At 42.8% G+C, this 15248-nt stretch overlaps 1 protein-coding gene across 1 annotated transcript in view; it reads left to right on the top strand.

Moving 5' to 3' along the window:
- The window catches only part of ak5 (adenylate kinase 5), a 72281-nt gene extending 58220 nt beyond the window's left edge, over positions 1-14061 (top strand). The window contains exons 11-14 of the mRNA XM_041949446.1: positions 424-587; positions 10512-10628; positions 11112-11312; positions 13339-14061. Coding sequence (XP_041805380.1) covers positions 424-587; positions 10512-10628; positions 11112-11312; positions 13339-13404 — 548 coding nt within the window. The 3' untranslated portion in view covers positions 13405-14061. The remainder of the gene's footprint in view (positions 1-423; positions 588-10511; positions 10629-11111; positions 11313-13338) is intronic.
- The last annotated feature ends 1187 nt before the right edge of the window (positions 14062-15248 follow it).

Here is a 15248-nt window from a genome sequence, read left to right as displayed (position 1 = left end):
ATAAAAAAAGATGCAAAGAAGCTGCATTGGACCTTTGAATGTGCAGCTTTCCCTCCTGTCTTTACAAACTGGGGCTCGGCATTGAGTTACTGTGGTTAGGTTCGGGGTTTAAGGAAAAGTATTACATCAAAACTACAAACATACGTGCGTACATGTGCGTGTGTGTGTGGTCTGTGCTGTTGAACCGAGATGTGGGGCAGGTAGATTCAGTTAGAGGAGAGACGATGGTCATCATCTGTGATAACCTGCCTCTTCGCCCCTAACGGTGAATCGGACCTGTGACACGCACACACACTCCCACACTCACACTATTTCCCTCATCGTCCTCGCCTCACTTTGTATTCTGTCTCAGTGATAACTTGTCTGTGAGGATGGACTGATCCCTGCTTGTGCGTCTTTGTGTGTGTGTGTTCATGCTCTCAGGTGGTCCGGCCTCAGGGAAATCTCTGCAGTGTGAGCGGATGGAGGAGAGGTTCGGCCTGCGTCCCGTCACCCTGGGCGACCTGCTGTGTGCCGAGCTGCAGTCTCACAGCGATCGAGGGCGTCACCTGCGGGACGTCCTGGAGAGAGGAGAGCAGCTGCCCGAGGTCAGTGCGCTACATTCACTCTGTTATCAAAAAGATGAAGAGCAGAGCCGCATGGTGGTGCTGCCCACAGGGCGTATTTCTCCTTGTTCTGTATTCCCATTTCCAATGTTTTTTGTCATCATTAATGTTACTGAAAACATAAGCACAGGACTCTCATTAAATTCACTATTAATACGTTTATGTTATGGCCACCAGTTTGAATTATTTCAGCTTTGTTTCTAAGAAATCAGATATTTTCTGTCACTTTGGCGGACAGCTCTAAATGCAATAATACCCACGAGGGTATTGGCGTTGCTATGGGGAAACGATACTTAAAGATGCAAATCAGAGCGGCGTGGAGGTAAAAACACCTCCTTGTTGCAGCTGAGAACAAAAACAGCGTCGTTGTTGCTGAATTCAATCAAAATTAAACCAGAATTTAGAAGTGAATTGAGTTTAACCTGGGGCACAATGAAATTTAAGCTCTGTGATGGGAGACATAATTAACTTTTTTTTCAAAGGTTTTATGCACACATGCTTGTACCCTTGACTTTATATCAAAGACGCAAATATTTCTAACGCAGTTGTTCATCCTTTGCACTGTTGATTTAACTGGGAGAGTTTCAAGTCCATCCAAACTGTAGAAAAGTAAATGTCCTCAGCTACTTTGTGCCACTGCGTTAGTGATTCTACTCTGCAGGTAGTTTTGCAGTGACAGAAGAAAAATCAAGCTGGAATCAGGCCCACAGCACTGAAAATATTTTGCATAGTTTATACAAGAACAGGATATTGAGGACAAGCAGTGAGCGCAATTTGGCTGAACATGAACAACAACAAAAAATAAAGATGTCACAGAACCACCCACACCGTTTGATTGACAGGTGATCTCTGAGAGGATCAGTGCAACAACGTGGCAGCAGTGAGCACTGTGCTCCAGGCTGAGCCAACAAAATAATACCTTCAAAAACAGGATCTGAGAGATTATTTCATAAACACAGACAGCTGAAGATGGAGTTCAGTTAGAAAATTCAGACAGAAAAATCTCTCAATGCTGCCACTGAAAAATATAACGTCACAGCTCTCAGGCTGAGAAAATACTGATGTACTATATAATATGTTCTCCTGACAAGGGTTTAATGAAATAAATAGAAGAGGGAGGGCTGCGGCTGAGATATTAGACAGTCAAAAGTGCTCAAAATGGCTTTCACAGAGATTGCACATCTATGCACGCTGTACCAGACAGAGCTGGCACGGCCGCCTGAGCCTATACTGGCTGCACCAATTTACTGACAGAGTGTAAACCAGATAAATCCATCAACGACTCCAAATACTCTCAGAAAACACAATTTCTGAGAAGACAGGAACATGTTGATCAGGGCACAAAGCCAAATGTGACTTCAGTCCAGCAGAAACTGTTCAAGCCACTGATCCACAGAGGACTGAGGGGGGTCATTCTTTGTCAAAGACCCCCTCCACACATGTTGGAAGATGCACTCAAATCATACTTCTCAAGGAGCAGCACTGATGCATAAAAATATTCTTTAATACTGAAAGTATTACAGTAAAAGCCCAAATGCATTAAGAATGATGAAAAATGTGTTAAAGAATGAAGTAAAAGTACTTGTTGGGCAGAGTTACATTATTATATCATATTATTGGACTAGTATTACAGATGCTTGAACACATAAGCAGCATTTTAATGTTACAGCTGCTGGAGGCTGAGGTCTATAGAAGTCTATGGGGCCACCCTCCACGTTCCCAGTGCTTTAAAAAGTGATGCAGAGGGGTCCTGACCAAGCACCGGGAGTGTGGATGAACAGACTTCTAGTGTCAAACTCTGCACATCGTTCTGCACAGTGAAGCAAAACATATTTAAACATTTATAAGCAGGACGGCAATCCGATATATTCATGCAATGGGATTCAGCACCAGGCTATACACGGTGCAGGTGGGTCCACTGTGCATAGCACTCATTATCATAATCGCACGTATTCAGCCACGCCGACAGCGTGGCTCTAGGGATGGCAACGTCAGTCTGTGAGTCACGCTTTAATCCACAGTCAATTATCTCAACAGCTAATAAATTCACACGAGGGTTTCTGCAGACATTAACGGTCCCGAGAGGATGACCCCTAATGGCTTCTGCTGTCAGCAAAAGGCCGAAGATTTACACCCGGACAAGAAATCTGAAAAACTATTCACTGCACAGATGTTCTATAGCTTAGATGGAAAAGTGATGAATAATACTAGCGCACTAGCATTAACATGAAAAGTTTATTTCAGTTATGCAGATAGATGTGGCAGAGGGAGCTCCAAGACATCCAAGCAGAAATTAAGACAGAAACGCATACAGGAGCATCAAATATCAGCGAATTTCACAAAAGCAACAATACAGCACATGAAGAAAAGGTATGGATGGTGGAGGGAGCTGTTTCAGCACACTGTGCTGACATTAGCGTACCAGAGCAGTAACTGTGGGAAGTGCTGCGTTAGAATGGCCGCTCTGCACACCTGCATGAATCTGATAGGATGTTGCCAGTCTGCTGGAAGGCGAGCAGCTGGTGAATTAGCCAGTGATCATGAAGCACGAATCAATCAGCTGCAAACACAGCATCAGTGTCCTGTCTGTGCCGAAACACAATGCTTCGTGTTAGTTCAGGCACAATTAGCCGAAAATGAACACATTCACGACAGGTCCCAGCTGGTCTCCACATACCTAAAAATTAATGTTTCCAACTGAAACCATTTGTTGGTTCATCAGTCAGTCAACAGAGAGAATTAATTGGCAGCTATTTTTATAATCAGTTGATCATTTAAGCCAGTTTTTCAAGAACAAAATGCCACTTTTTTTGCTGGTTCCAGCTTCTAAAATGTGAGGATTTGCTGCTCTTTTGTCTTAAATAATTTTAAAAAATGATAATTTTGACAATTTAAATATTTGAATCAATTTTAACAACTTTCTGACATTTCATAGACAAATGAATAAATAATGAAAATAATCATTATTTGCAGCCCTGAATTTGCCGATTTTTGTCGACATTTTTCACATCTAATAAATAAGATTAAATCAACCCATTTGATATTTGACATAAAAGGACATTTGCACAGCTGTTCTCAGTTACTGTGGCTGATTCGATCTCTGCTCGGGTCGACATTCTTGCTGCTTGGCTGCAGCGACAGCGAGGACGGTGACAGAGATTAACGACAGTGAAAGTGAAAGTGTTGAGAAGCTGTTAGCTGCTGTTAGCCACGCTAGCGCCCGCAGGTTAGCACTTGCCTATGAAATCATGAAGAGAAATCTGGTCTGACTGCAGCTTTCAGAACAAATGTACTAATAATGTCAATAATAAAGGTGTACAATGATTAAAAGTAACAGCACAAGTCTGTACACATAGTCCTGAAAACACCTGTGTGAGTCCACCATGATGGCTTGGATAGTAATATAATAATAATAATATTAAATTCATTTGATAAGGCAGCTGTAGCAGAAGTCATTTAGTTTACCAGTTCTGTTTCCTCCTATAATTACGAAGCACCAGGCAAATAATTTACCACCCACCTGCCACTGAAATATTAATAGCTTTTTCCGAACGGGACCTAAATCACATTATAAATGCACTGTGGCAGGTAGCGGTAGAGGTGAGATGTTACTTGGCTTCCGGCCTCATATTCAGCATCCACGTCTCTCGTCGCCGCTGCAGAGGTTGGGAACAGTGATGCATTTTGCTGCAGGTGACTGTTCCTCAGTAACATACCTGTGGTCGTCAGGAAGCCCTTTAATTGAACCGCAATGCTCCAAGAGCCTGACATTTCACATCAAAACACACCCCACCTCTCACTCACGCCCTCCGTCATATCCCCGCTTCACATGTTCAAAGGTGGATGCGCTGTTTGTGTGTGGCCTTCGCTCTTGCAGTGAGTGAGTCACACCTATTGATTGGACTCCACAGGTGAGAAATTTGAAGAAGAATATTTAGTGCGTCGGCGTGTTCTTCTCTCTGTCCGACAAACTGGTGTCTGGATTTTTAGCCTTTCATCTGTCCGGGGAGGATTTATTGAGCGATGTTCTTTACATTCGTGAGGCCTTCAAAGACAGCCTGCAGGTTCCTGACAAAAACCACTGTCAGGAAATTAATCATAACATTTAATATTATATTATTGTGAGCCTCACTCAAGTAAAAACTCCTGAAAATGTCACATTTATGGATACAAGGTTTTGGAAGCGAGGGATACAACAACATAAAACACCAACTCTTCCGACATTCAGGCCCTCCATTATTTCAAGATTTTAAAAAATTATGCGTTGAACAGATTTGCAAGCAATTTAAAGGAGAGATTTACTTGAACTTCCTGTCATCTCAGCGGAGAAACCCAAAGCTCAGCTGTCTAAGCTTCTTACAGCACATTGAGGTCACGTCCCATGTGTTCACTCACGTCGTCGCCGCTTGTTTTTATGTTGTGTGAGTGAGTTTGTGGAGGAGAGAGAGGGAGAAAGTGATTTAACGGAGGATGAATAATCCCACGCTGGGATTACTGAAGTGCACCTCACCAGGTTTACAGCAGGAAACATCGCAAAAACCGCTGTGATACGAAATCACACCCACATCAGAGCCCAGAGTTTGATCTGACGGCGAGATAAAACGCTGTCGTGTGTGCGGTTCACCGGTGAGCGCTGATAAAGTGTCTCTGTCCTGTTGCCTGGCGGTGCAGAGAGTATGATTTAATGTTCTGTGTACTGTAATCCCTCAGCACATGCTTCCTGTCTGGTGACGTGTGTGTGTGTCATTTATCAGTCTGCACATACAGAGAGTTCAGCCTGTCAGTGCTGGAAGTACATTTACTCTCTCTCTCTATATTATATATATATATATATATATATTATATATATATATACACACATATATATGTGTATATATATATATATATATATATATATATATACACATATATATGTGTATATATATATATATATATATATATATATATATATATATATATATATATATATATATATATATATATATATATATATATATATATATATATATATATATATGTACTTGTGCTTTATTTCCATTTTATGCAACTTTATACTTCAACTCCACTACATCTCAGAGGCACATATTGTGCTTTTTACTTCGCTCCATTTATCAGACGGTTCAGGCGGTTAAAGTTGCAGGAGACAACAACTGAACATACGATATGCAAAAACCTTCCACCTCTCCCTCTGCTGCCTCCACTTCCCCAAACCCACAAGTTCGTACGGCAGCAGAAGTATTCGGTTGCCCTGCGAAACCTCGTGCCTTGTAAGGCCCACCCTTCACGGCGTGGACAGAAGAGCAAATGTGGATGCAAGTCAGAAAATTCAGGGGATTCTCGACCATTACGAGCATTTTCTCACAGTGTCTAAGCTGAAAGAAGAGAAAAAAACAAATGTTTTTGTGTCATTTACGGGCAGGTTTCTGTCCTCTGCTCTGTGTTGATGTTTCACTGAGGGTGGGGCTCAGCTCCTCCTCTGTCAGCATACCTGTGATGACCACCTACTCCTTACCATCCAAAACTAAGAGCGGCAGCACACTGCAAGAGTTCAGCAAACTCTCAGAAGTGTAACCACACCTTTGTTGAAAACGTTGTGGCTGTATGTCTGATATTCTGGTGGGAAAAATGAAAATGCTACCCTCATTTCTGCTCAAGTAAACAAGGTAAACAAGGTAAACAAGGTAACAAGGAAGCACATTGCACAAATGTGAGAGTAGCCTCCATCAGACCCATTTACTCAGTGTGTTAGAGCTGCATATGGAGGCTGCCTGCAGAAGATCCATTTGGAACAAAAAATGCAATGTTGCGTTACAGTAATTCACTGACATCCATAAAAGCTTTTTCCAGCCCATTTCCCCCTAAGTTAAATTATTTACCTTTTTAAGGTCCTAATAGATGAAACTCTCAAACAGAAAAGTCCAAAAAGTGAGTGCATCACAATCTTTCCAACCGCATTAAATCAGATTTATCTGTCAATTTTTCTGTTGACCCGACCGCCACGTAGGGAACCACTGGACTAAACTACCCAGCTGTATATGAAGTATTTAAACCGAGCTCCACCTTGACCAGCTACAACAGTGAAATACTATTTATGTGTTGATGCATCTGTGCTAGCGAGTACTTTTACTATTTATACTTTAAGTACAGTTGCTGATAATACTTCTGTACTTTTACATAAGATTTTAAATGCGTGGCTTTTAACCATAATGGAGTATAAAAAAAAAAAAAACCTCTTCCACCACTGCAGCCAGTGCATTTAGAAAAACCAGCCTTTAAGAGACACTTGCCAACTGGCCAATTTCCAACCTTATTTCTACCATATATCTCTGTTTGATAACAAACGTTTACGATGCTGAGCTGCTGGTTTTCACACCTCTCACACAATTTCTCACAAGACATATACAGGCGGTATCATCCCAAAAGCACTTAATTTTGTAATCTATTCCTGCTACTTCTGTTATATTTGTCATATCTGTTGCACAACACTGAAGGAAACTGACTGTAACTTTCAATCAAAATCACTAACAATGACTGCACATTATTGCACAGTCCGCCCTCACACCCAGAAGCCTGTCTGCTTCAGAAGCAGCTTTGGGTTTCTGCAGTGATGATGCTGGTGTGGTCCTGGTCTGGAGGCTCAGGTCAGGCCTTGGAACCTGACACACCGTGCATTCTGGTTTTCTACCTTTGTACAAAAAGGGAATATCGCCCGTTTCTCTGTTTTCTTTGGTCATGTAGCACCAATTTAAAAAAAAATATTTGCCTTTCTATTGCACAGACCATCTTTCCAGCAGTGAAATTCCCCTTTAGGACCTCAACACATATAATATAGAATGGGATTCTTTTTTCTCATGTTGTGAGAGAGAAATTCACCCTCAGCTGCATAATTTGAGCTGAAGTCAAAAATCTTTAATATTTAATGCGATAAAATACCAACAGCAGGGGATTGCTCATTTTCCTGTGGGTGAGCGCTGCGTATGATTTGATGCATCTCTGGCAGCTCAGGGGGTTGTTGAGTTGGCCATGAATATTCAGCTAAGAGCATATCTGGCTTCTGACAAGGTCACGTCATCTCAGAAACATGCACTGCTGGAACCACTCCACCCTTCCTCCTTCCTGTTTTCCTCTAGAAAGCCAACATCAGCGTATCAGAAAACGCTTCAAAAATCAGTGAAGGACGTAACGTTAGTGCCGTCAGTCAAACGTCAGTGTTAATAATGATGCTCAGGGACTAATTGATTGAAGAGGCGAGCTGTTGTGCTTTGTTAAACCAGAATCAAAAAGTTTTGAATTCAGTCAAATGTACCAATTTTATAAACATCAACTAGAACAGACGAGCAGAACTTTTTTCTCTTATCACACTGGAAAAGACCATCACATGGGAAAAGACCACACGAGGTGGCTGCCCAGATAGACGTCCAATCACCTTCAGGTTTGGGCTTTGTTAAAACAGTCATGTCACATGTTTCCTTCCTGTCTCTCTCCATGTGTCCAGTCCAAGGCAACCTGACCTAAAACATACATGAAAAACTGAATGCAGAGTACTGTACGTGCAGAGCTGCATACATCAAGGTCGGCGCAGCTTATTGCAATGCAGGGAACACGCACTCAGCTGCCAGATTATTAGGTACTTTACGCTGAGCTGAAACCTACGCAGTCTAATACAACAGTCCTGCAACAACTCCCACATTCGTGACGGTTATAATGTTCAGTTTTTGATTAAACTGTTTCAGAGACGTGTTGATTCAACTTTATGGTCATTTCGGGGGCAGCGGTTTGTGCTGCCGTTCAGTCGTGTTGTCATTAGACAGAGAAGCGTTTCTAATATCCAGTCTACCCTGACTGATGGAAATGGATGGGGGAAATTATTACAAAACACCTTCATGAGGGTTTCGATTTGTTGCAGGAGTTTTGTATCAGACTGCACCAGTTTTAGCTACGCTGGCCTAATAAACTGGAAGCCGAGCGTGCTACTGAAACAGATGTGGCTCGATCAAAGCCCGGCAATCCTCTTGATATTATCCTTGATATGCAGCAATCAGACAAGTCAGCTACGCACCAAGGTACTCTTAACTTCAGGATATTTAAATCTGAGACACTCTCATCTTTCTGAAAGTAACTGTAGCGTTGATGAGCAGCAGATCAATTAGTCCATTAGTTGAGAGTGCCACAGCATAAACAGGAACTGTAATGTAATTATAATATGAGGAATAATACACTATAGAAAGCTGTTGAATATTACATATTAATTGCCATGAGTAGTATTATTATTCTAATGCCTGGCTGAGACAAATGTGTGACAGAAGCATTTTATTTTCCATAAATCAAACAGGGAAACACTAATTTTTACATCCCAATAGAGGCGATAATATAACCCTCTACTGGAGACCCAAGCCTGAGTCTGGGCCAACAGGAACTAACACAAAACAACAGCAACAGTCAATGATGTTACAGCACAAAGCAAAGCAGCGCATGAAAGCATCATAATCCACCCGCCAAACAGTCGGAAGAAAAAGAAATTCAGCAGCTGCAGTTAGCATAGTTAGCAGATAGCAGACACTGAGGCTACCAGACGCAGACTTTAGAGAGCCTGAATCCACGCAAACAATGACCGAACAGAGCAAAGACACAATAAACACTTACCAGAGCTTGGTGAAGTACAGCCGTGATCCCAGCATTTCAGAGGAAAGCCTTTAGCAAGTTGCTACAAGCTAACGCACCTCCCAGGTTAGCTATTAGCAGGTTAGCTTGATTATAAAAAGCAGTAAACGAACCAGAAAGTGTTTGTAGCAGCTTTAGCAGAGTTAGCGAACTAGCAGTGCCACAGCAGCAGCAGGGAAGCAAAGCAAAAGAGCTTGTGGAGCGTCACAGGCTTAAATAGGCCGGTTCATTGAGGAGGGTGCGCTTGATTTGGGTTCCAGTGAGTGGAGTGTGTCACATGTGTTGTAGCAAGTTGTCAGCTTTTGTTGGAGCAGTTTGGTGTGAAGTGTGCATTTTTAATGATGAATAAATGAATGCACGTTGCACACAATTTTATATTCATAAATTAGACCTATATACAGGATAAATGCATCTACAACTGCGAGTGCATATACTTCAATATACTGCATACAAGTTATATATGTACATTAAATAAGCATATATCATGCATACTTCTCTGCATGGCTGATTAACTCAAGAAGGGGGGCTGTAGGAGAAATATGAGCTGCTCCTGATGAAACACTCCATCCCTCCAACACACCATGGTGCATTCAAGTACTCATTATGTGCAGTAAATGCCACTCACTACACATACATGTACCAGCTGGAGTATATTTAACCCAAACCCCCCAAAACCTGTGCGCTTCAGCCCAATTCTGCAGTGTGTCAATTAGATTTTGCTAATTTTCTAAAGTTCATTGACAGAAAGTTGGGCGTCAATCATTTTAATAGTTTTATTACTTGTTTATCGTGTCGAACATCCGCTGGTTTGCTTCTCAAATGAGTCAAGGTTTACTGATTTTCTCTGCTTTTAGTTTATTGTTGCTTGGTTTTGAACTGTTGATCGGACACCTTGGTCTCTGGGATCATGTGCTTACTATTTTCAGACATTTCAGGCCGATAGACTGAACAATTAATTGACAGGATCAACAGGATGACACAAGTTTATTTCGGATTATCATCTGTTTGGGAAAGTAAACAAAAATATATCCCTTAATAGATACCAAATACTTGAAGAATCGTTTCCAGGCTCATATTTCAGTTGATATTGTGCTTTATTTTTGGCATATTTTCAGACAAACTGCTGCATGCAAACACGTGCATATCCCTGCTTCATTAGGTTATCTGAATCGAGTCACACATGAGGCATCAATTATGGTTTATATGGTTGTCAATGCTTGTGCTGTGTGTGTGTTCGATCTCCAGGACACACTGCTGGAGCTGCTGTGTGAGGCGGTGGCGTCTTCGGTGCGGCAGGGGAAAGGTCTCGTGATCAGCGGCTTCCCCAGAGACCTGAGACAGGCGGACGAGTACGAGGCCAAGGTCAGAGACCTGACTGACATGTGGTCTGAAACATGAAGAAGAGAAAAAGAAAAGCCAGTTTAAATCATGTATCCACACAGTTTTCAATGAGAGCGAAAGTGAAGAGAGCAAGCAGAAAGACAAACACAACTCAGCTCATTTGATTTTGAAACATGTTTAACATGCAGAGCTGACATCGGTGTGCAAAATGTAATTAGATATGACTCATGGTGTCAGCGCAGGAGTAAAAACTGTGGAGACAATGGTACAAAAATGGGGACGCACGACAAGCACAGCTGACGTGTTCAGAATTACAACGATTTGCTCGGCACAAAAAGCAACAAATGGAAGAGAAATGTCACTTTTTGACAGATGCAGACTGATTATACAGACGCTGGTGGGGCGGCGCAGCAGTAACTTACAGTAGAGTAAAGGGAAGGATGAAGGTGCGCTGCCGTCCTCTGGACTTGTTGCTGACCTTCCCTGTCCTGCTCCGTGTGTCAGGTGGGGGAACCCAGCGCGGTGCTCCTGCTGAACTGCTCGGCCGACACCATGTCCAGTCGTCTGCGGCGCTGTGGCAGATCCGCCCCCGCCTTCCACCCCGCCTCAGACAGAGACGGCGTCCTGCACAGGAGGGCCGAGAGCTTCTGCAGCGACAGCCAGGAGGTGGCGTCTCATTACGAAGGCAAAAGGCTTCTGCACACGGTAAGGCTGCTGGATGTACGTCTGTGTGTGTGTATCCTTGCCTGTGTGGCTAGATGCTGCTAACTCTGATAGGGTTGGGGGTTCACTTCCCACTGAGGGTCATCGATGAGAAATGAGGATTATCTTGTTCATCACCTCAGCTGAAACTAATTTGCATTTATAGGCCCCTGAAACACACTTCCCAGCCTTCTTTATGTTAACATATTTTTATCAAAAACAAAAAAGTTCCTCTTCTCATCTTTGAATTTTAATGTGTTTTGTAGCCAAACTGCACCCTGGGTACAAAAACCCCTAATATTCCCCTCATTATTTCCATCCATCCATCCATTATCTATACACCGCTGAATCCTTTGCAGGGTCACGGGGGGGCTGGAGCCTATCCCAGCCGTCTCTCGGGCAAAGGCAGGGGACACCCTGGGCAGGTCGCCAGCCTACCACAGGGCTACATATACAGACAAACAACCACACACCACTCATTCACACCTATGGACAATTTAGAGTTATCAATTAACCTCAGCATGTTTTTGGACTGTGGGAGGAAGCCGGAACCCGGTGAAAACCCACGCTGCACAGGGAGAACATGCAAACTCCACACAGAAAGACCCCAGGCGGGATCGAACCGGGGATCTTCTAGCTGTGAGGCGACGCTGCTAACCACCGAGCACCGAGCTATGCAACACTGAGATGTGTTGTCTTCAGACTGCGTGTTTTGTCCGACCAAGCATCTATTTCCAAATGATACATAAACTACAAAGACAGATTTACAATCGCTTTCATGTCTACTTCGAATTGCAATTGATAATAGAGACAATAAGGCAGAAACTATGTGTGTGTGTGTGTGTACAGTATATTAAAAAAGACTGCTGAAAACACATTAATACAAGATGAAGAGTTCTTCAGTCCCAAACAGGTGTGAGATAAAGCCACTGCTATTTAATCCTTTTTTTACAACACACTTCCTGTTTGACACTGAGCGGATGAATAAATAACTCACAGCATCGTGTTATGTTTCACACCAGTGACAGCGTGGCTCACTGTGATGATGCATGTTTGGTATTTGTTCAGTAAAATGATTTAAGTGTGCTCCATAAATTCACCCCTTTAACTGAAATACAATCATTCTTTTACATTTGACCTCTTAGATCATTTTGACTTTGGCTTATTTTAAACAGCCTTTGGACACTTTTATGTAATGACTGATTTTTAACTATGTGTGCGTGATTTGAGGCGTCTTAAAGTCGACTAAATGTCCATTTTAGAGTTTTTCACTGTGGGATCGTGGTGAGTCGTTTTAGTTATAACTCTTTGTATTTGTTTTGTGTGTGTTTCTTCCACACAGTTAGTTATTTATGAATCGTGTGCGCTCTGAAAGATCTTCTCTCGTTTGGTGTTTTGATGACGCTGGTGGTGGAGAGGACTGTACAGCTGGGTCACAGCGAAGGCCATCACATGTTATTTGCACACAGCAAATTAGTCAGCGACTCCTCGCGCCCCGCGAGGGAGCATCTGCATTTGTTAGCCGTTCATTTATTCAGGTTTTTTCCTCTGATTTGTTACTCATCAGTATATAAAACACACAACCATCAATCAGCAGAAAGACTCTCTGAATAAGCAATTTGCCTTCTTTTTTCAAGTTTTTGAGGCAAAGTGAATGAACCTACAAACAAAGTTAAACAACTCTGCAGAGAAGATTATTTTAGAATATATTTGAAGCAGTTGGAGGATGTTACTCTGGGCACAGGGGCTAACTTTCCATGTTTGGTGCTTCTCCTCTGACGTCTCCACTGACATGCGGGCTCAGTAGATAATCACAGAATTCCTGTATGGGGTGAACTGAACCTTTACAACGGCCCGTTTGAGCATTTGAATGCCACATCAGGTGCTGAGTGTGTGCGTGTGTGTGTGAGCGTTTAAATGCCAGCGCACACGCCGAGGTCACCCGTCTGCTGCGAGCTCCTCGACCGCACGTCGAGACGCTGATGGGTTTTGAAAGGCCTCGTCTCAGGCGGTTTGTCCCTGTCCGCAGATTGATGCCGAGAGGTCGCCGGATGAAGTGTTCGCCCAGGTCTGCCAGGCGATGGAGGCCTTCTGAGTTCTGCAGTCTCCTCAACGCCGCCTCCCACCCCGAGCTCTGCTGTCCAGGAGGTCCACGCGTGAAGCTCTTCTCTCGCTCCATCTCTACGCTGCGTCGCTCTCAAGGAGACTCGCCCACATGCCCTCACACCTGCGCCAGACACACAGTACGCTCATTGAACTCCAGTGGTATGCATGTCCCCAGACACTCCCAGCAATCAGTGCAACCTTTCTGCTTTCTGACGCTGACGAAGCGCCTGGCCGTCACTCTCTGCTTCACCCACTCGCATTGTCTCACTCTTACATTGACCTCAATATATGCTGCCAACTGCCGGACCGAGGCAGATAACTGTACTGAGAAAATAGCATTCCCTGCTGTGACTGAGAGCATGTTTCTAGTTGAAACCCTTTCTGCCGTTTCCCCCCCTGCCCGGAGGAGCTGAGAGAGGGTTCCCGCCACGCTAGAAAGTGGAAATGTCAGTGTGCGCTCATGCTCTCTTGCACAGCTTCATGTTTTATATTGTAACAAGCATGCAAGAATTACAATCAAGCTTAACTGCCTTTTGTGCATCAAATAAAAAGCAGAAAAGAATTGAGAGTATTAAAGAATATCGCGTTTGTATGTTTCCAAGCTCATCGTGCAGGTGCTTGTTGGAGTCTGGTATTTAACATTCAATAAAGCCAGTGCATTTGCTAAATGGAGGATTTCTGAGCCTGTGCTTTGGTGTTTTGTGTGTCTGTGTGTGTGTGAGAGAGAGAGAGAGGAGGGAAGGGTCACAGCTGATCTGATAGCCCCATCTGCTGGTGAGAAGATCACAACAAAGAGGCTGAAATTGCATGCAAGGTAACCATGAGGTTCAGCAATTAGCATCCACGCACAGAAGCAGAATCTGTGTTTCCACCTTTAAGCTGATGCCGTACATGGATCCATCACCAGCACAACGACCTTTAACTGCAGCACCTAATGTGTCTGCGGGTGTTTGAAGCGACCACCAAAGGTCACATGTCGGGAGCAAAAATGGAAAGAAGAAAAAAAATAATAAATCAAGTACTCAAAGGTTTTCACATGTTGACACCACCTGGTTTCTGAACTGATTTCATTCTCTAAAAAAACACCTTCTTTCACACCTTTTTTTTTAAGAAACCACAGAAGCACAGATTCTCTTTAGAGGTGAGAAATTAGCTGTCGTTCACTCTGCTTCTCCGCTCCTGAAAGGTAACCAGTCTGACATTGTTCTGAGAAAATACATTTTCAGTGTGTGTTGTTGAAGTTTATCATGAGTCTTTTCCTTTCTTGAAAGATTTAAAAGATTTAGTGTTGGTCATGGAGCAGCCTGCTTAAGGCAAACACCAACTTTGCAGTAAAGCCACTTTTAACACAGTGATCACAGCATCAGACTCTTTTATAATGTGTTGATTTGGGGAATACAAGTTTACTGCACTCATTATCTCCAAACCGAGCATTTGGCGGTTCCAGCATCTCACACATGAAGAGCTTTTCTGTTTAATATCATCATGTAAAGTGAGTATCTTTGGATTTGGGACAAAACAAATGCAAGCGTCATGTTGGGCTTTTACACTTTGCATTTTTAACTTGGCTGACATTTCAGAATAATGTATATTTAATAATTAATTGAAAATGAAGTAATTAGCTGCAGCTTTCGTGCATTCAGCTTAAGTCGATATTCTAGATAAAAACAAGGACTCCACATTTAAACATCCATCAATTATAAACTTAGATTTAGTCAGAACTGCGCTGGGGCTACAGCTAAAGGCACAATCATTTCCATCATTCATTCATCGACTTGTTTTTTAATCAGTGAATCAATAGCAGGTATTGGAAAATAACCATCTGTTTCCCAG

The sequence above is a fragment of the Chelmon rostratus genome, chromosome 12 (assembly GCF_017976325.1).
Source record: "Chelmon rostratus isolate fCheRos1 chromosome 12, fCheRos1.pri, whole genome shotgun sequence".
Lineage (NCBI taxonomy): Eukaryota > Metazoa > Chordata > Actinopteri > Chaetodontiformes > Chaetodontidae > Chelmon > Chelmon rostratus.
This window is presented reverse-complemented; position numbering and strand designations above follow the sequence as displayed.